The following is a 20,520-nucleotide window of genomic DNA, read 5'->3' as shown; positions in this document are numbered from 1 at the left end:
TTAGTACTTTTTAGTTATTAGTTTATGTGTCTGTCTTGTCCATTAGACTATGTTCTTATAAAGAAGGACCTTGAGGTATAATTTTATGCTCTCATGCCTATCTTAATATGTGACCAACTGTTGGGGTCTTAATCCCCCTTGCCCTTCTCGACCAGCGGCAAGGGAAGGGGACACTCCCCAACAAGGTCAGACTGGGATAGGTAAGGCCGACTGACCGCCCGCTCCCGGCCCTGGGGGGGCGGGGCGGGGGCAGGCGGAGGACAATCAGACTGCCAGGGAGACCCGTCACAGCAGGAACTCGTTTACTGAGGAAGTCACACAGCTTTTATGTAGGGTGGGGGCTAGGCAGGAACCAATCAGCTTAAAGGTCAGCAAGGCATGGGGTATTCACGCAGACAAGAGTCCCATAAGACTCTATGGCAAGCATGAGCTGATCACGTTCGCGGAACTATTGTTAACCAATCCCTGACGGTGGTCCCATTCATCGTCATTAACTATTGAAACCACCTTTAAGGCCTTGATCTTGCTCACTCGCCAGGGAGTAAGGAGTCAGCCTGAGTTAGTTAACGTGTCATTAGTCCCAACAACCAACAATTGGTGTGCAATAAATATTTTGTGAATATGAGTTTGTCATTAGATAGTATCTTTGATAATTCTAGTATCATCATAAATATCAGTCATATTTTATCTGTTTTTAGAGAAGTATCTTTTAATGCTTTATTTTTGCAAAAGTTAGAAATAATTTCTTTAATTGTAGTGATCAAGGATAAAATGGGCTCTTTTATGTAGTTATATACTATCTCCAGAATATATCATACAGCAGAATCAATGAAAACTGCAAAATTGATGCGATCATCTTATGGTTTATAATAGCCCATATGTTCAGTTTTATTTTTAAGTGTGAAATATTGATTACATTTTCTTGGTAGTGGTAGAATAGCAGGATGAGTTCATGTTCTTCCCACAATGCAAAAATGTTATGACTTACATAAATCACTGCCATCTCAGAAAGAGTATGTTAATAGGGAGGAGGCAGGTGTTATAAATCTTTATTCATTGGTAGAGATTATAGTATCTGAATGTAATATTTGAGTAATAATAGAAAGTAATAGGGAATTTTTGTATACACACTTTAACTCATGGCAGTGAGCACACATTCACTCATAATTTCTAAAATAGTAATTTTCCCTGTTAATTTCCCATAATCAAATAAATGAACTTGTTTTGAGGAGAAGCATGAATTATGGCAATCATTTTCTGCATGACTGAAAATTTTCATGTGCAACATGCTGCTAGATGTGAAATCTCAGACTTCTTTTTGTTTTTCAAAGCAAGTTTCTGCTTAACTGTTAACTCTGCGCTTGTGCTTTATTTGCAGCATCTGGCGAGGCCCCAATGTGAACTGCACTGACAGTTCGGGTTACACTGCTTTACACCACGCAGCCTTAAATGGACATAAGTAAGTGTCAATTATTTGGACTGGAATCCTTGTGTATTTAGTTACATGTCATGAAGTTAATTACATCTGAGGATGTCTTTCTTATATTGTCATGAGTTGTCCACTGTTCTTAGGTGAATTTGAAGAGACACTTGATAGAAATGTTGTTGAGAATGAGTGCATGCAGAGTATAAACTGAAAGAAATGTCCTGAAATAGTCAAATATCATATAGGAAGATTGGAAGAAGTGATAGGACCATATTAGTCATTGTAGTTTTGGGGAAAGAAAAGGATAAAACCACTTGTTAACACCCTTGTATCTCTTTTTTTCCCCCCCTGGGAGCTCCATTTACTTTATTTAAAATTTAAAAAAAAAAACTTATTTGTTCTTTTTAGTTATACATGACAGTAGAATCTATTTTGATATATTTATACAAACATGGACCCTCCTTCCTCTTTTGTTAACCTTAGTAGATTCCTGCTATTATAAGACGTGGACAGTTACATGAACCACTTCAAAAATTCTTCACATCTGCTTAAAATTTTCTATGACCCATGATCATCTTTCTGGTTTAAAATTTTTCAACTATAAGCTTTTTTGAACTTATGGAATTATGTTTCAAATAGTGTGATAGTTATTATGGGTAGTGAAGGAATGTGTAACCATAAACACTGCTTGACATGCAGTATTTTAGCTAGGTAACCTAATGGTTCAGTCTTCTGAATGATCAGTTTCCATCCTTCTCCACTAGAAGAAAAATGACCCTCTTCATGTATTTTCATCACCTCTTTATTTGTCCTTTTCATGAATGATCCAAGTTATTCTTTTGAGATCCAGATAATTTTTTTTCTCTTTAGTGTTTTGAATATGGTAATTAGTGCTTTAAAAATGTAGTTAGTTTCTGCTTTCCCACCTAGCCTTTGTTTTATTTTGTGATTTAAGACACAAAGAACTTTAATTTCAAGCTTAATGGCCAGAAAACTCCTCACTGCAAAAAATATACTATTTTTTGTCATGATTTATCATCATGAAATTTTATTCTTAAAAATCTTATTGAGTAGATCTAACATTATCAGTGTGTTTAAAGAATAAGCTGGATTTCATAAAATATTATAAACTGAATATTTCTTATGACTTAGTATTGGAATTCCCAAAATAAATTTCTTTTCATCCAGTCCCTTTCTGTATTGTGTTATCTTATACCATGTAACTTGGAACTTATTTTGGGCCGGTTATGTTGCTGGGTCTTTTCTTCTTCTATTTTAATCATCTGTAGAATTGAAAATGTGTCCACATATCTAACTCTTTTAAAAGAGAAAAATTATCATTTATTATTCTTTGTACCTGGGTCATTAGAACAAGGCAAATCAAATTCGCCAGAGGGTTGGGGATGTAGCTCAGTTGGTAGAGTGCTTGCCTCCCATGTGTAAAGCCCCTGGGTTCAATCCCTAGCACCACCAAAAAAAAAAAAAAAAGGACTAAATTTGCCAGAGGTAGATATACGGATGGCTTCCTTGGCCATCTTAATTGTGGATTCAGGTAGTACCATATTTCTTCATTCCACTTAGGAAGATCAACTCTATCAATATAATGGGCATCTTGGGCCTGACCACTTGAACTCTACTACTTTCCTTGTTCTGTCTCAGATTGGTATTGTAAGCACTTCTCAAAACATTATTTTCCCACAATGGATTTTCAGTAAAGTATTTAGAAAACATTATTGATTTGTACATGACAGTCGTAAGAAATTCTAGTCATTGATATACATTTTTTTTCCCCTCATTGCATATTTTTTTTTTCCCTATCGGCAGTGTAGAAAGTGAAGATAATTTATGGGAATTGAATAGCAATCATCAGGAATACCATGAAGTGACTGGGAATTTGACCAGCTTTCTTTTAAGATCCTTTTTATTACACATATTCATCTGAAGATCTCCTTTACCTTTTCTTTTTAACGTGTAATATTTTACTTAGTACCATCCTATAGGCACTGGAAAAAGCGGGAAAATTCTATGTTTATCTCCCTCTGTTAGTTGTGTGACCTTAACCCATTTTCTTAACATTTCTGGGCCTCAGGTCAATGTATTAAATACATTGACTGGATATTCATAATTGTTCCATGCAATTATAACATTTTTTAATAGTCTATATTGTGTATTACTTATGGCTCAGTTGTCTGTTATGATGCTACAATTCTGAAATTTGAATTTTAGTGTATAGCATATGTTCCTTGATTTTGCATATTTAAATTATCTGTGGATTTTTACAATTAGAGATAATTTATTCTGCCTGATTCCACATTTTATAGATAGAGAACAAGGCTATTTTTGGATAAGTGACAGTGTCCACTTACATAGTAAGGCAGGGGCTGTATCTGGAATCTAAGTGCTGTTTACAAGTCAATGCTTTTACTAATACTCTATATTAGCCTCCCTTTGTGTTTAAATGCTTTGTGGTTTCTCTGTATCACATAATGTTTTTCAGGGTTACCGTACCTTATCATCAAGTAGTATGTTCACATAGAATGCTAATTTTAATATGATTTAAGTAAAAAAAGATATTTGAAGGAGAAAAAATATGTCATTAGAGGACATTTCTTTTCTTTGCCTTTGCTGTTCTCACTTAGTAATTAATATTTGATTGTTGTATTCTTTCCAAATAAACCTTAGCAGATAGCATAGAAACACATATTTATTTCCATGTTTGTTGCTGTTGACCTTTGTATTCATGTGCTCTACAATGCTTCCATGAACATTATAACTTCTAGGCTAAAGTTCTTGGAATCAGAACTGGAAAGAGTGTTAGAGTGAGTGTGGTTTATTCTTTTGCGTTACAGATTGTCCCCCTGACGCCCAAAATACAATTTAAGGTCTTCTTACTGTAAATTAAACCCAATTCTTCCTATTTTGTACATTTTATTTAGAGTCCTTGTTTATCCACACTAGTTAATTCACAAATGGAGCAGCAGTTTGTACCTGAAATGCATTATTTCGTATTGGCAAATTTGTCTTCAAGTAGCCAGATCTGGATACAATAGTAATTGTACTCTTTGTGATTTCCTGGATTATTTGTAATATAGATTAGAAAGTTATTATCATCAAATGATAGAAAAATTATTTCAATAGATAGTGTAGAGATATCAGTTTTTCTTTCTCTTTAAAATATGAAAGACTCATTGTTTCATGCATTTCTACTACAAATTGGAATCCCTTAAATTCTCTTCTGAATAGCAATTGACTAACCTTCCTCCATATGAAGATGATTTGCACTTATTTTGAAGTTCCTTGTAGTTTACCAACAAGCAAGGACAGATGGAACATATAAACATATTTGGTTGTGATTTAAATATAGGGAACTATGCTATGGAGGCAGAGAAATTTGATTAGTGATCTTCCCAATTAAATTTTATTTAGTACTCTTAGCATCTTGAGAGACATTTCATATTAATAGAAATGTATTGATACTATGAGAAAATGAATGCAAATTAAATATAGAATTTCAATTTTTCCCTAAATTTACATATATTAGCTTTAAGCTACAAAATATTGAAATTGTTTAAGTTGTATTATTATTTAATTTCATATTTTTTCTGCTCCTGGGAAATATAATTATTTTTCTGTGGTCCCATCACATTTATATTAGAATATTAAAGCATTTCATGGGTGTGTGTGTTGGGGATTGAACCCATGGCTTCACACATGCTAAGCATGCACTCTACCACTAAACTACATACCCCTAGAGCATTTCTTTTTTTTCAAATGCTGGATATAAGAAAGATTGCTATTATATGCTTAAGATTATAGGGATTACATTATAGACATCAATCAGCATAATATTTCATGCTAAGGAAGAAAGCATAATCAACATACTCATTTTATTTTATTTTTTTAATTTTATTGTAAACAAATGGGATACATGTTGTTTCTCTGTTTGTACGTGGTGTAAAGGCATACCATTTGTGTAATCATAAATTTACATAGAGTAATGTTGTTTGATTCATTCTATTTTTTCCCTTCCCCCCACCCCTCCCACCCCTCTTTTCCCTCTATACACTGCTTCCTTCCTCCATACTTGCCCCCCTCCCTAACCCTAACTCTAACCCTAACACTAACCCTTCCCTCCCCCCATTATGTGTCATCATCCACTTATTAGCGATATCATTCGTCCTTTGGCTTTTTGAGATTGGCTTATCTCACGTAGCATGATATTCTCCAATTTCATCAATTTTCCTGCAAATGCCATAATTTTATCATTCTTTATGGCTGAGTAATATTCCATTGTATTTATATACCACAGTTTCTTTATCCACTCATCAATTGAAGGGCATCTAAGTTGGTTCCACAGTCTGGCTATTGTGAATTGAGCAGCTATGAACATTGATGTGGCTGTATGTCTGTAGTATGCAGATTTTAAGTCCTTTGGGTATAGGCCAAGGAGTGGGATAGCTGGGTCAAATGGAGGGTCCATTCCAAGTTCTCTAAGGAATCTCCACACTGCTTTCCAGAGTGGCTGCACTAATTTGCAGGCCCACCAGCAATGTATGAGTGTATCTTTCTCCCCACATCCTCGCCAACACCTGTTGTTGCTCGTATTCTTGATAATCGCCATTCTAATTGGGGTGAGATGGAATCTTAGGGTGGTTTTGATTTGCATTTCTCTTATTACTAGAGATGTTGAACATTTTTCCATATGTTTGTTGATTGCTTGTAGATCTTCTTCTGTGAAGTGTCTATTAATTTCCTTAGCCCATTTGTCGACTGGATTATTTGAATGCTTGGAGTAGAGTTTTTTGAGTTCTTTATAGATTCTGAAGATTAGTGCTCTATCTGAAGTATGATTGGCAAAGATATTCTCCCACTCTGTAGGCTCTTTCTTCGCATTGCTGATAGTTTCCTTTGCTGAGAGAAAGCTTTTTATTTTGAATCTATCCCAGTTATTGATTCTTGCTTTTATTTCTTGTGCTATGGGAGTACTATTAAGGAAGTCTGGTCCTAAGCCGACATGTTGAGATCTGGACCTACTTTTTCTTCTATAATCTGCAGGGTCTCTGGTCTGATTCCGAGGTCCTTGATCCATTTTGAGTTTAGTTTCGTGCATGGTGAGAGATATGGGTTTAGTTTCATTCTGTTGCATATGGATTTCCAATTCTCCCAGCACCATTTGTTGAAGAGGCTATCTTTTCTCCATTGCATATTTTTGGAACCTTTGTCTAGTATGAGAAAATTGTATTTATTTGGGTTTGTGTCCGTGTCCTGTATTCTGTACCATTGATCTACCTTTCTATTTTGGTACCAATACCATGCCGTTTTTGTTACTATTGCTTTGTAGTAGAGTTGAAGATCTTGTATTGCAATACCCCCTGTTTCACTCTTCCTGCTAAGGATTGCTTTAGCTATTCTGGGTTTCTTATTCTTCCAGATGAATTTCATAATTGCTTGCTCTATTTCTGTAAGGTACGTATTGAAATTGCATTGAATCTGTATAGCACTTTTGGTAGTATGGCCATTTTGACAATATTAATTCTTCCTATCCAAGAACATGGAAGATCTTTCCATCTTCTAAGGTGTTCTTTAATTTCTTTCTTTAGTGTTCTATAGTTCTCATTGTAGAGGTCTTTCACCTCTTTTGTGAGATTGATTCCCAAGTATTTTATTTTTTTTCGATGCTATTGTGAATGGGGTAGTTTTCCTAATTTCTCTTTCTGAAGATTCATCACTTATGTATGAAAATGCATTGGATTTATGAGCATTGATCCTGTAACCTGCTACTTTACTGAATTCACTTAGGAGTTCTAAGAGTTTTCTGGTGGAATTTCCTGGTTCCTCTAAATATATAATCATGTCATCAGCGAACAGGGATAGTTTGAATTCTTCTTTTCCAACTAGTATCCCTTTAATTTCTTTGGTTTGTCTAATGCTCTGGCTAGAGTCTCAAGAACGATGTTGAATAGAAGTGGTGAAAGAGGGCATCCCTGTCTTGTTCCAGTTTTTAGGGGGAATGCTTTCAGTTTTTCACCATTTAGAATGATATTAGCCATGGGCTTAGCATAAATGGCCTTTACAATGTTAAGGAATGTTCCCACTATCCCTATTTTTTCTAGTATTTTGAGCATGAAGGGGTGCTGTATTTTATCAAATGCTTTTTCTGCATCTATTGAAATAATCATGTGATTCTTGACTTTAAGTCTATTGATATGGTGAATTACATTTATTGATTTCCTGATGTTGAACCAACCTTGCATCCCTAAGATGAAACCCACTTGATCATGGTGCACTATCTTTTTAATATGTTTTTGTATGCGATTTGCTAAAATTTTGTTGAGAATTTTTGCGTCGATGTTCATTAAGGATATTGGTCTGAAATTTTCTTTCCTTGATGAGTCTCTGTCTGGTTTAGGTATCAGTGTGATATTGGCTTCATAGAATGAGTTTGGGAGGGTTCCCTCCTCTTCTGTTTTATGGAATACTTTGAGAAGTATTGGAATGAGCTCTTCTTTAAAGGTTTTGTAGAACTCAGCTGAGAACCCATCTGGTCCCGGACTTTTCTTTGTTGGTAGGCTTTTGATGACTTCTTCTATTTCAGTACTTGAAATTGGTCTATTTAGATTGTGTATGTCCTCCTCGTTCATTTTAGGCAATTCATATGTCTCTAGAAACCTGTTGATGTCTTTGAAATTTTCTATTTTGTTGGAGTATAGATTTTCAAAATAGCTTCTAATTATGTTTTGTATTTCAATCCTGTCTGTTGTGATATTTCCTTGTTCATTCCGAATTATAGTGATTTGGGTTTTCTCTCGTCTTCTCTTTGTTAGTGTGGCTAAAAGTTTATCAATTTTGTTTATTTTCTCAAAGAACCATTTATTTTGTCAATTTTTTGTATTTTTTTTTTTGTTTCAATTTCATTGATTTCAGCTCTGAGTTTAACTATTTCCTGTCTTCTACTACTTTTGGTGTTGGTCTGTTCTACTTTTTCTAGGGCTTTGAGCTGTAGTGTTAGGTCATTTATTTGTTGAGTTTTACTTATTTTATTAAATGCGTTCCATGAAATAAATTTCCCTCTAAGTACTGCTTTCATAGTGTCCCAGAGATTTTGATATGTTTCTTTGTTCTCTTTTACCTCTAAGAATTTTTTAATTTCCTTCCTAATATCTTCTGTTATCCATTCATCATATAATAGCATGTTGTTTAATCTCCAGATGTTGGAATAGTTTCTGTGTTTTACTCTTTCATTTGTTTCTAACTTCAATCCATTATGATCTGATAGAATACATGGTAGTGTCTCTATCTTCTTGTATTTGCTAACATTAGCTTTGTGGCATAATATATGGTCTATTTTAGAGAAAGGATCCATGTGCTGCTGAGAAGAAAGTGTATTCGCTCTTGGTTGGATGGTATATTCTATAAATGTCCGTTAAGTCTAAATTATTGATTGTGTTATTGAGATCTATGGTTTCTTTGTTCAATTTTTGTCTGGAAGTTCTGTCTAGTGGTGAGAGAGGCGTGTTAAAATCACGTAGTATTATTGTGTTATGGTCTATTTGGTTTCTGAAATTGAGAAGGATTTGTTTGACATACTTGGATGAGCCACTGTTTGGGGCATAGATGTTTATGATTGTTATATCTTGCTGATTTATGCTTCCCTTAAGCAGTATGAAATGACCTTCTTTATCCCTTCTGACTAACTTTGGCTTGAAGTCCACATTATCTGAAATGAGGATGGATACTCCAGCTTTTTTGCTGAGTCTGTGTGCATGGTATGTTTTTTCCCATCCTTTCACCTTTAGTCTATGGGTATCTTTTTCTATGAGGTGAGTCTCTTGTAGGCAGCATATTGTTGGATCTTTCTTTTTAATCCAATCTGCCAGTCTATGTCTTTTGATTGATGAATTCAGGTCATTAACATTCAGGGTTATTATTGAGATATGATTTGGTTTCCCAGTCATTTGGTTCATTTTTTAAATTTTATTTATTTATTTGTTTGACACAACTTGTTTCCTCCTTTATTTGACAATTCCTTTAAGATAATTCCTCCCTTTGCTGATTTGCTTCTTTGTTTTTCATCTTTTCCTCGTGGAATATTTTGCTGAGAATGTTCTGTAATGCTGGCTTTCTTTTTGCAAATTCTTTTAGCTTTTGTTTATCATGGAAGGATTTTATTTCATTGTCAAATTTGAAGGTAAGTTTTGCTGGGTATAAGATTCTTGGTTGGCATCCATTTTCTTTCAGGGCTTGAAAAATGTTGTTCCAGGCCCTTCTAGCTTTTAGGGTCTGGATTGAAAAATCTGCTGATATCCGTATTGGTTTCCCCCTGAATGTAATTTGGTTCTTTTCTCTCACAGCCTTTAAAATTCTGTCTTTATTTTGTATGTTAGGTATTTTCATTATAATGTGCCTTGGTGTGGGTCTGTTGTAATTTTGTGTATTTGGAGTCCTATAAGCCTCTTGAACTTGATTTTCCATTTCATTCTTCAGATTTAGGAAATTTTCTGATATTATTTCATTGAATAGATTGTTCATTCCTTTGGTTTGTTTCTCTAGGCCTTCCTCATTATTATCCCAATAATTTTTAAATTTGGACTTTTCATGATATCCCATAGTTCTTGTAGATTCTGTTCATGATTTCTTACCATCTTCTCTGTTTGTTCAACTTTGTTTTCAAGGTTAAATATTTTGTCTTCAATGTCTGAGGTTCTGTCTTCCAGGTGTTCTATCCTACTGGATATGCTTTCTATGGAGTTTTTAATTTGGTTTATTGTTTCCTTCATGTCAAGGATTTCTGTTTGGTTTTTTTTCAATATCTCTAACTCTTTATTGAAATGATCTTTTGCTTCCTGTATTTGCTCTTTTAACTGTCGATTGGTGCGATTATTCAGTGCCTGCATTTGCTCTTTCATCTCATCATTCAGTGCGTGCATTTGCTCTTTCATCTCATCGTTTGCTTCCCTGATCATTTTAATTATGTACATTCTGAACTCCTTTTCTGTCATTTCTTCTGCCATGCTGTCATTGGGTTTTATTGATGTAACATCTAGATTTGTTTGCAGCATTTTCTTTCCTTGTTTTCTCATATTGTTCAGGTATCAGTGGACCGCTGAGATATTGCAGATTTCCTCTATTGACTTACAATGTTCCTGAAGATTTCTATATATATCCCCTCTTAGCCTTCAGTAGGCTGAAGTCTTGGAGGAAGTTGATAATGCGGTACTCCACAAGGAAGCTGCCTCTCTAGGAGTGGTGGCCTTCAGGTGGGGTATATTCCCTGATAGTGGGCAGAGGTGCCTCCACTTGTTGACCAATGGTCATCCATCGGGGTACTAGGCTGCAGGCTGAGGCAAGGCCTGTTTGGGCCTGTGTCTCTGGTTTTACCATCCTTGTGGGGAAACCTCACCCGGCAGGGAAGACTCACCCGGTGGGGAGGTCTCGCTGGTCAGTTCCCTCCTAGAGGTTCCTCTCAATTTACAGCTACCGCCTGGGCTGGGCTGCCTTCCTCTGCAAAGTTCCCAGGAGCCCGGCCCTACCTCCTGGGCCTGGGAGCCTCACCCTTGGCAGATGAATCTCCTTAGGCTGCCCCTCCTCAAAGAATCTGCCCGCAGTCCTGGAGCCTTCGCTCTGCCCCTAAGCGTGTCTCTGTGCAGCTCTTCCACCAAGAAACCTCCTAGATCCTGGGACCCTGCTCTGCACCTAATCGCCTGGCTGTGCGGCCCCTCCTCTGAGCAGCCACCTGGGGCCCCGTACAATCGCTCTTGAGTCCCAGAGACCCGCCGCACGCCTCTTCCTCCAGACAGCCGCCCAGTATTCCGGTGTGGTCACTAGGAGTCCAAGAAACTCACTGCGTGCCTCCTACTCCCAGCAACTGCCTATAGCCCTGGGCAATCACTCCGAGTCGAAGTGACCCTCCCCGTTCCTCCTCCTCCTCCAGGTAACCCCCTGGGTGTTCAGGAGCGGTCACTCTGAGTGGCTCTGAATCCACGTGACCCACTGCACGTGTCCTCTGGGCAACCGCCCGGAGCTCTGGTGCGGCCACTCTAGACCAAGCGACCCACCGCGCTTCCCCTCCAGGCAGCCCCCCTGTGTTCAGGAGCAGTCGCTTTAAGTCCAAACAACTCACGACTCGCCTCCTCCTCTGAGCAGCCGCTGGGAGCTCTAATGCAGTCACTGCGAGTCCAAACGACCCTCCGCGCTCCTCCTCCTCCTCCTACTCCTCCAGGCAGGCCCCGGGGTTCAGAAGTGGTCTGAGTCCAAACAGCTCGGCACGCAGCTCCTCCTCTGGCAACCTCCTGTAGCTCTGGTGTAGTCACCCCGAATCCAAGTGGCCATGCTCCTCTTCCTCCTCCTCCTCCTCAGGGCAGGCCCCAGTGTTCAGAAGCAGTCGCTCTGAGTCCAAACAGCTCACCGCGCAGCTCCTCCTCTGGCAACCGCCTGTAGCTCTGTTATATTCACTCCGAATCCAAGCGGCCACGCTCCTCCTCCTCCTCCTCAGGGCAGGCCCGGGTATTCTGAGTCCACACAGTTCTCCTCGCCTCTCCTCCCCTGGGCAGCCACCAGAGCCCCAGTGGTTGCTCCGAGTCCCAGCGCTGTGCTGAGCGGCCTCCTCTCCGATGCTCCCAGTTGTCTGAGTTCACTGCTCCAGCGGGGGCAGGGGTGTCTCGCGGGCAGCTGTACTCCACAAAGTTCCCTGCGTTCCGGGACTACCACCCTATTCGGGACGCCTCCCCAACAGGAGAGACTCACCCGGCTGCTTTGAGTTGATCCCAAGTCTCTCAATATCTCCTCTTTTGAATCCTGAGTCCTGGAGCAACATGAAATGCAGCCACCCTCTAGGCCGCCATCTTGAAATGCCAACATGCTCATTTTTAAAAAAATATTTTTTAGTTGTTGAGGGACCTTTATTTTATTTATTTATTTTATGTGGGGCTGAGAATCAAACCCAGTGTCTCACATGTGCTTGGCAAGTGCTCTATCACTTAGCCACAACCCCAGCTTCTCATTTTTTTTTTAAGAACTTAATTTTATTTAGTTTTGTATGTGGTGCTGAGGATTGAACCCAGTGCCTCACGCATACTGGGCAAGTGCTCTACCACTGAGCCATAATCCCAGCCCAACAAATTTATTTGTTTACACCTCTGAATAATATATGAAGTTCAACACCAATAAAAACAAAAAACAATAATACTGAATTAGTATTCAAGTATTGTCTATTCTTCTAATTTAGATATTATAGAAAGTACCTTAAATTTATTCTTAATGAGACTAAATGAAAAAATTCTATTTAATTCATACTATTTATAGTATACATAAGAAAGGTGAATGGCTTATTTTTGATTGTATTTATAATTTGGTAAAACTGACAGGCACATACTTGATCAGATATAATTATATTTCACAATTATACTTTCACACTAGAAATCTGAGCTCAACCAGTTCATTTGTTGATATTGCTACATAAGACATAAAACTCAACTCAAATAAAAATTTAAAAGAAAATTCAAATTTAAAAATAAACAAATTGAATAAAACATTTATTCAATGTATAAATACTTTTAAATAAATAAATAAAAAGTATAAATAAATACTTTTTAAAAAATCTTAAAATATAATATTTAGTTAGGATCTTATTGTTTGCCAAAGGCAGTTTTATAAGCATACAGATTGCCCTTTTCTGATTTAGATATTAGTGGTAATACTATACAGTACAAGAGATCAGTAAGTCAGTTTTTAAAATTGGCAATTTTTACTGTATCATAAATATTCCTGATAATGAATAGTGATTTCATATCATATCACATATATTATTAGAAAATGTCAATAAAATTAGCACCAAAGAACAAATGAAATTCTGAATGGTTTAAGTCAGAATAAAAGGAAATAGAGTTGATAATTCCATCAGTTTTTTTTTGTTGTTGTTTTTATCCTTTGAAAGGGGTATTATTCTGTTTTATAGTAAAGTACCTGAGGTTGGGTAACTTTAAAAAGAAAAGAGACTAATTTAGCTTTTAATTCTAGTCCAGGGTCAGGTCTTGTATCTGGTGATGGCTGTCTTGCTGGGAGAGACCCAGGGTGGTATAGGGGACAACATAGCAAGAGACAGGATGCAGGTTGTGTGTGTGTGTGTGTGTGTGTGTGTGTGTGTGTGTGTATCTGTGTCTCTGTTCTGGTATTATTTTATAAAGCCACCAGGATTCAACCATGGAGGCTCTACTCTAATGACCTTATCTAATCCTAACCACCTTCCAAAGGCTCCATCTGTAACCACCATAGTTATATTAGGTTTCCACCATAATGCCTCATAATGGGGATTAAATTTCAACACTGAACCCTTTGGGGACATGCTCAAACTATATCTAAACATAGCAAAAGTAAATACTGTATAGAAGAAGTTTCAGTATTTTTATTTTATTTTCTTAGTCATTAAGAAATGAAATTAAACCTTTCTAATAATTGTCTTTAACAGTAATTTGGGGAAGTCTATTTTATGGTAGGATAAATTCTCCTTTTTAGATCCATGTATATTTAGTTTGCTTAGTCTTCTTGGGTACTGTTCTACCTTTTAAATGCTGAAATATTACCATTTTAAAAAACCACTGAAATTGTTCAACATTGCAATAACCTGCCTTAGTAATAGCTTTAGATTTGTATTTAATTTTACAGTCTCGTTTTTCTCATTTAATTCACACCATAACCCTTTTCATATTGGCAACAAGATATAATCTCTAAATTTTATATTAGCAATAGCCCAAGGAGAGAGAGAGGTTATTTGATTTGCTCACTGGTAACCAAGTTGGAAAGTAGTAGAAAGTTGGAACTTAAAGCCAGAGCCTCTGGTTTTTAGCTGCTTTTGTTTTTCATAAGTGTTGATTGAATCCTCATTACTGCACTGTAGGTATTTATTTATCTCAGAATGGGAGACCTTATATAGCAACTCTTGTATGGCAGAGAAATTAGGAGAACCATGTGAATTGGATAATCTTCAAGTTTCCTTCTGAGATTCAGATTCTCTTTTTCAAAGATGATTTTCTGTAAACATTTTCACTTCTAAATGATTTTATTTTTATTTGAGACAAGTACTAATATTTACATAGTGTTTTACTATTTATCAAGTGACTTGTGTAATTTAATATTCTTACTAGTCTTGAGTAGTAGATATTCTATAATATCTTATACAGTAAAGAAAAAAAGTGAGACTAAATAATTTTTCTAGTATTAGGTAGTTCACATAGCTGGAACTCAAATCTAAGCCTTCTAAGTTCAGATCCTATAAAGTAATACTGGTTTTTAAGAAAGATGTGTTAAGGTAAAGTTTATTTCTTAATTTCTCAGAAATATTAATATTAGAAAAATTAAACTCCTTAAAACTTTCTAAATATTTCTAATAACATATTAACTGTTCTTTTATCACGATTTCATACATGTAGCATCTAAGTCCAGTGTTCTGGCCACATTCTGGATAGTGTTTTTACTATTTGCTTCTATTTTGTGTTTTATCACATGCATTTTTTCTTTGGAGCTATCAGAGTTCTAACCCTGCTTCTATTCAAACTTACTTCAGTTTTTCTAATTTGTGTCTTGTAGAGTCTATATGAAAAATTTAAATTGAGATTTTTTTCTTTTGCATTTACTCTCTCCTTTGGTGATTAGTTATATAAGAAACAACTTTAGTATATATTGTAATTGTAGGTTATGTCTTTCTTTTTTTTTTTTTTTTTTTTTTTGGGGTGCTGGGGATTGAACCCAGGACCTTGTGCTTACAAGGCAAATACTCTACCGACTGAGCTATCTCCCCAGCCCCTATGTTATGTCTTTCTGTATTTACATTTGTGTCTAAGATTTCACGTAGTGAATTATTAGTAATTGCATCTTAAATGTATTCAAACAAAAATACAGTATATGTTTAGAATTACTGTTGTTTATTGCTTTAACAAAGTTCAATGTAAGCTATACTAATAATTATTAAACAGTTCTTAGTGAAAGTAAGTATTTTAGTTCAAGATTTTTTTTTAAGAACCAGGTGGGAATTGAGTACAGAATCCTATAGGTTGGTTATATTATGTGTTGAAATTATGGCAGTGGTGGAACTTGATTCTTAAATGAATTTTCCTCTAGAAATCATTTCTTGGGCTTAGAGGAGAAAGGGGAATGCAGAAGTGTGAACATCACACATTCAAAGTGTGTGAAAAGTTATTATTTTTTTTAAACCAGAGGTAGTACTAGTTTGTCAGGTCTTTTATCTACTTGCCTAACTTTTTCTTTTATTTGTATCTTAAATAACTTTTTCCAGTTCTTTGTAAAATTATACGTAAACTCCCTTAATGTCTCTTGGTATTATAACTTTTTTCTGTGCTAAATATCAGATGTGGCCTGTTTGGAAAGACCTTTAAAAAATAATGGAAGGAAGTATCTTTTTAAAAATTTTACTTAACTCATTTGGTTAATGAGATAAGATTTTGTCCAAATCCTATTAAATAGTTTACTTGGAGCTGGGGATTTAGCTCAGTGATGGAGCACTTACTTAGCATGCACAAGGCCCTGGGTTTGATCCTTAGCACTGAAAAATACAAAAACATAGTTTAATTGATTCGTCAGTGCTATGTGTGTGTGAGAGAGAGTCTGTGCACTTGTATGCCACCACATTGTGGCAGTGATTGTTTTCTAGGTAAGTAAAATAGCATGTTGAATAGGCAAACTCTTCAACCCAATATTATGTTTTAGTACTTTGAGTGGTACTCAATATACTTTCACTAATATACTTCATTATACTTTTATTAATTATCTAATAAAATCTGTGTTGTTCAGCAGTATTTTCTTTTGTGCTCTTATTATTTTTTTCTTTCTTCTTAGGGACATAGTTCTCAAACTACTTCAGTATGAGGCATCAACAAATGTGGCAGACAACAAAGGTTATTTTCCTATTCATCTGGCTGCCTGGAAAGGAGATGTGGAAATAGTGAAGATTCTTATTCATCATGGACCATCACATTCCAGAGTCAATGAACAGGTGCACTTGTCATATGTTTGTTCATGCTGTAATTTACTCTAGAGTTTTGCAAAGGCAGTCATATTGAAAAATTGATTATTTTTATCTTTACCCAGTGAAAACTTTCCACTGCTGAATTTCCTACAGGAGAAATTTGAAAAATTCTTTGGCATTTGGATGCATAGGCACTAAGTTGGGCATTTATGAAGATATTTTGTTAAGTAGAATATCCCACATAAAGGAAGTAGTTGCCTGCCTTATATAATCATCCATTTTATAGCTATTGAATATTTAAAGATAGAACAGCATTCACATGTGTAATGAGAATTAGAGTGTTCCTTAATAAAATATTAAGTGCTAAAACGATGATAACTATCATTTGCATAATGCTTTACCATTTACATAGCATTTTCACAGTTAAGTACACTATTTGCAAATCAAAATGCAAAATGCAGTGTATACAGTTACTAGTCACATATTGTTAGAAATTTCCTGTACACACACACACACACACACACACACACACACACACACACACACCTAGAGTAAGTTGAGCAGAACACCACAGAGCAGTATGATTCTGACAGGTAAAAGCCATATTTGTGAGAGTATACTATGTATATTACACATAGTGAACATATTTAAAAAGTAATGCCATTCATTCTAAGTATTAAAAAAGATAAGTTCACAGATTTCAGAAAGTAAAATATGGTCTCCTAATATAGTATGATAACAGACATCTTGAGCTCTGCATGCCCCCTGCTGTTCCCGTTTTGTAAAACTATATTTGAAAACCAGCATGTAGTCCAACAATTGAATTACTGCCATGGCATTAAGCTGCAGGTTGGCAGCTGTTCAACATCAATGCAAGTAGGTTACTCTAGGGCAAGCACATCTAATAAAATACAATTAGCATTTTGTTCAAATGGATATAGACTTTGCAGACCTTTAACTGAAATTCATACTAAAGAATAAAAATGTAACACTAGCTATAAACAGTAAAGGAAAGAAAAAAATATATTTCCTCAACCAAATGTAGTGTTGAAAGGACTAATCGGGGAGAAAAACAAGAACTGCAGATATGGCTATCTTAATCATCATATCATGCTAAAAGGAAATTATGAAGCTTCTGTTCCTGAGAAAAACCAAAAGTTAGATCATTTCTGGGATGAGCCATCTGGTGGTTATTCTTAAAATTGTCTGAATGACGCAGAGCAAACCTAAAATAATAACATGGAAAAACAATCGAAGGTTAAAAAGAGGATGTTAGTTTTTATAAATAAGATGTTTTAAAAATCACATTAAATAAAAAAGCATGTAGTATTCATTTGTATTTGAAGGTCGAAAATTTTAAATAATATATAGTAACTATTGGTATATTTTAAAGAGAAGCACTTGTTTTGGGTAATATTGAATAGATCAATTAAATCATAAAATAATTCTTTTTAAGGAGATTAGAGTTCAAAGTTCTTTTTTTTCTATTCCTATATGTTGTAGCTACTGTTGGCAACAAACTGAAATTTCTTGAGTTTTTTTTTTAATGTTGTGTATATATTCTCCTATAATGCTGACATTGTTAGTTCTCCCCTCCATACTGTTTTTCCTAAAAGTTTCTGGTGTGAAATTTTATTTTTATAATAACTTTGTTCCCTTTTTTCCTTCTGAATAGTATAGTAATATTCTAAATCTTTTGATTTAAGCAACAGAAGAAAGGAATGAAAACAGTAATTAACATTTATTGAGACATAAGATAAGCCAAGCATTGTTCTAAGCACTTTATCTTCAAAGTGTAATTTAATTAATTCTCACAATAATCCTTTGGAGTGGTATTATCATCCCCATTTTATAGATGAGCAATCAGACTCAGTAAAGCTGAATAACTTGTTTAAGACTACATGTTATTGAGTGACTAAAACTGAGACTTGAACTCTGGACTCTGACTCCAGGACCTTCCACAATAGCACATTGATATTGTCATCCTAAATCCTATTGCTTATGGAGTGTTTAGTATGGGCCAGACATTATGCAAAGTACTTCATCCATATTATCTTACTGGGCACTATTAGGTAATGAGGTAAGATGAGGTAAGAATTAATTATCATTCCTACTCTATATATAGGGATAGAACCTTAAAGAGATGGAGTAACTTATTCATGGTATTGTAGATACTAAGAAATGTAGTCAGTGTTTTCTTTTTTTCCCCTTGTACCAGGGTTTGAACCCAGAGATGCTTAACCACTGAACCATATCACCAGACCTTCTTATGTTTTTATTTTGAGACAGGGTCTCCCTAAGTTGCTTAGGGCCTTGCTAAGTTGCTGAGGCTGGCTTTGAATTTATGATCCTCCTGCCTTAGCCTCCTTCTCACTGGGATTATGGGAGTGGGTCACCACACCTGGCTGCAGTCAGTGTTTTAACACAGGCTTTTCTGATTCAAAGTCCAAGGTCTTAACCACTGTTATATTATATTATGATACTGAAAGTACTAATCATATGGGTTCATTCTGATTTCTGGAATTTTTCTTTGTAGACCCCTTTACCATGGGGGATACATACTTAGACCCTAGTGGTTGCTTCAAACCAAGACAACACCAAATCTGTTTTTTTTTTCCTAGCATGCCCTGCAGCATTGCCACATAGTATCAGAATTCATCTGTCCTTTCATATTTTATGCCTGGGTGCCTCCTTTGCATCACTTACTAAGTAAAATAGGGTTTCTTGAACACAGACTCTGTTCCCATGACAGTTGATCTGATGATTGAGATGTCTGCTAGTTGAGGCCAGGTAGCAGATAGAATGTAGATACATTGGACAAAGGAATAATTCACTTCCTGGGAGGGACAGAGTGGCATAGCTGAAGATTTTATCACACTACTCAGAACAGTGTGCAATTATAAACTTATGAATTGTTTATTTCTGGAATTTTCTATGTAATGTTTTCAAATCTTGGTTGACCACAAGTAACTGAAACTGCAGATAATGATCATGGATGGGGTGGGGGACTTCTGTACAGCTTCCTTTAAAAATGATTCTGCCTCACATTTTAATATTTAAAAGTTTACAAAGTATTCCTGTATGTTACATCTTTTGGTTAATAAATCATACTGTAAATTTTATACAGAAGGAAATATTCTTATTGTACAGATAAGATAGGTTTGGAAAGATCAGGTGATTTATCATTGCTAATAAGCGGCACGTTAGCATTTCAGCCTAGGTCCTATTCACCTTTCTGTTCTGCCTTAGAATTACTGGTTAATTTAGAAGAACATAATTTTAAGAAATAAAGTGGGCTCTTCCCTGATTGTGTCACATCCTTCCTATCTTTTGTCAACTGATTCTAATATCATTGCTTTTTTCTTATGTTACACATGTTCTGTGTACATTGCTCTTAGTACCTCTTTCACCTTTGCTTTTTCTTTCATTTTCCTTTATTTTGACATTGGGGCAAAAGCCAAAGGATTCTTATTTCGAAAATACATTACTTTTGGCATTTACTGAAATTTGAACCAAATTGTGTTAAATTTTTTTGTGGGGGAGGGGAAGCAAGATCTTTTGGTAAATAGCTTTTGTCAGCTGGTTTGATTCTGCTACTCATTGTCCTAAAATTAGGAAGTGTCCTAATTTTTTGGTGAACACCCAATTCATTATAAGGAATTCAAAACCTGTTAAGAATGTTCTCTGTAGACATTCTAGCAATTATTAATCAGTGCTTCTTTACAGTTTATTTCAAATTAGATGTTTTTTTTTATACCACTAGTGAGTGTAGACATTCGTGTACAATCATGCCTTTGTAAAGATACAACAGTTGTGTTCACCACTAATGTAGCAATCCATGTATATGTTGATCATGGATAAAAATCTGTAAACATTTTCTCCTGAGTAGGTCTTGAATGATTAAAATACTTTCTCCTGAGATTTGACCAGTGCTAATTGATATTATTAGAAAAACTGTCAATTTTGCTCTTATGTTTTCCTAGGCTAAGGCCTCTGAAAAAAGACATCTTTCAGAATTCATTACTTCATAATAGGTCTTTCTGGAGCTTGGGTTGTATCTCAGTGGTAGAGCACTTGCCTAGCATGGGTGAGGCACTGGGTTCAATCCTCAGCACCA

General features: G+C 35.8%; 1 protein-coding gene across 9 annotated transcripts in view; it reads left to right on the top strand.

The window, feature by feature from the left end:
• The window catches only part of ANKS1B (ankyrin repeat and sterile alpha motif domain containing 1B), a 1,201,009-nt gene that overhangs the window by 198,422 nt on the left and 982,067 nt on the right, over window positions 1-20,520 (top strand). For all 9 annotated transcript variants that reach the window (XM_079141356.1, XM_079141354.1, XM_079141351.1 and 6 more), the window contains exons 2-3: window positions 1,379-1,459; window positions 16,274-16,430. In XM_079141356.1, the coding sequence (XP_078997482.1) occupies window positions 1,379-1,459; window positions 16,274-16,430 (238 nt within the window). The remainder of the gene's footprint in view (window positions 1-1,378; window positions 1,460-16,273; window positions 16,431-20,520) is intronic.

This window comes from Sciurus vulgaris (genome assembly GCF_902686455.1).
Source record: "Sciurus vulgaris genome assembly, chromosome: 5".
In the NCBI taxonomy this organism is placed as follows: Eukaryota; Metazoa; Chordata; class Mammalia; order Rodentia; family Sciuridae; genus Sciurus; species Sciurus vulgaris.
Note: the sequence above shows the minus strand (reverse complement) of the source record. Positions and strands in the feature narration are given on the sequence as shown.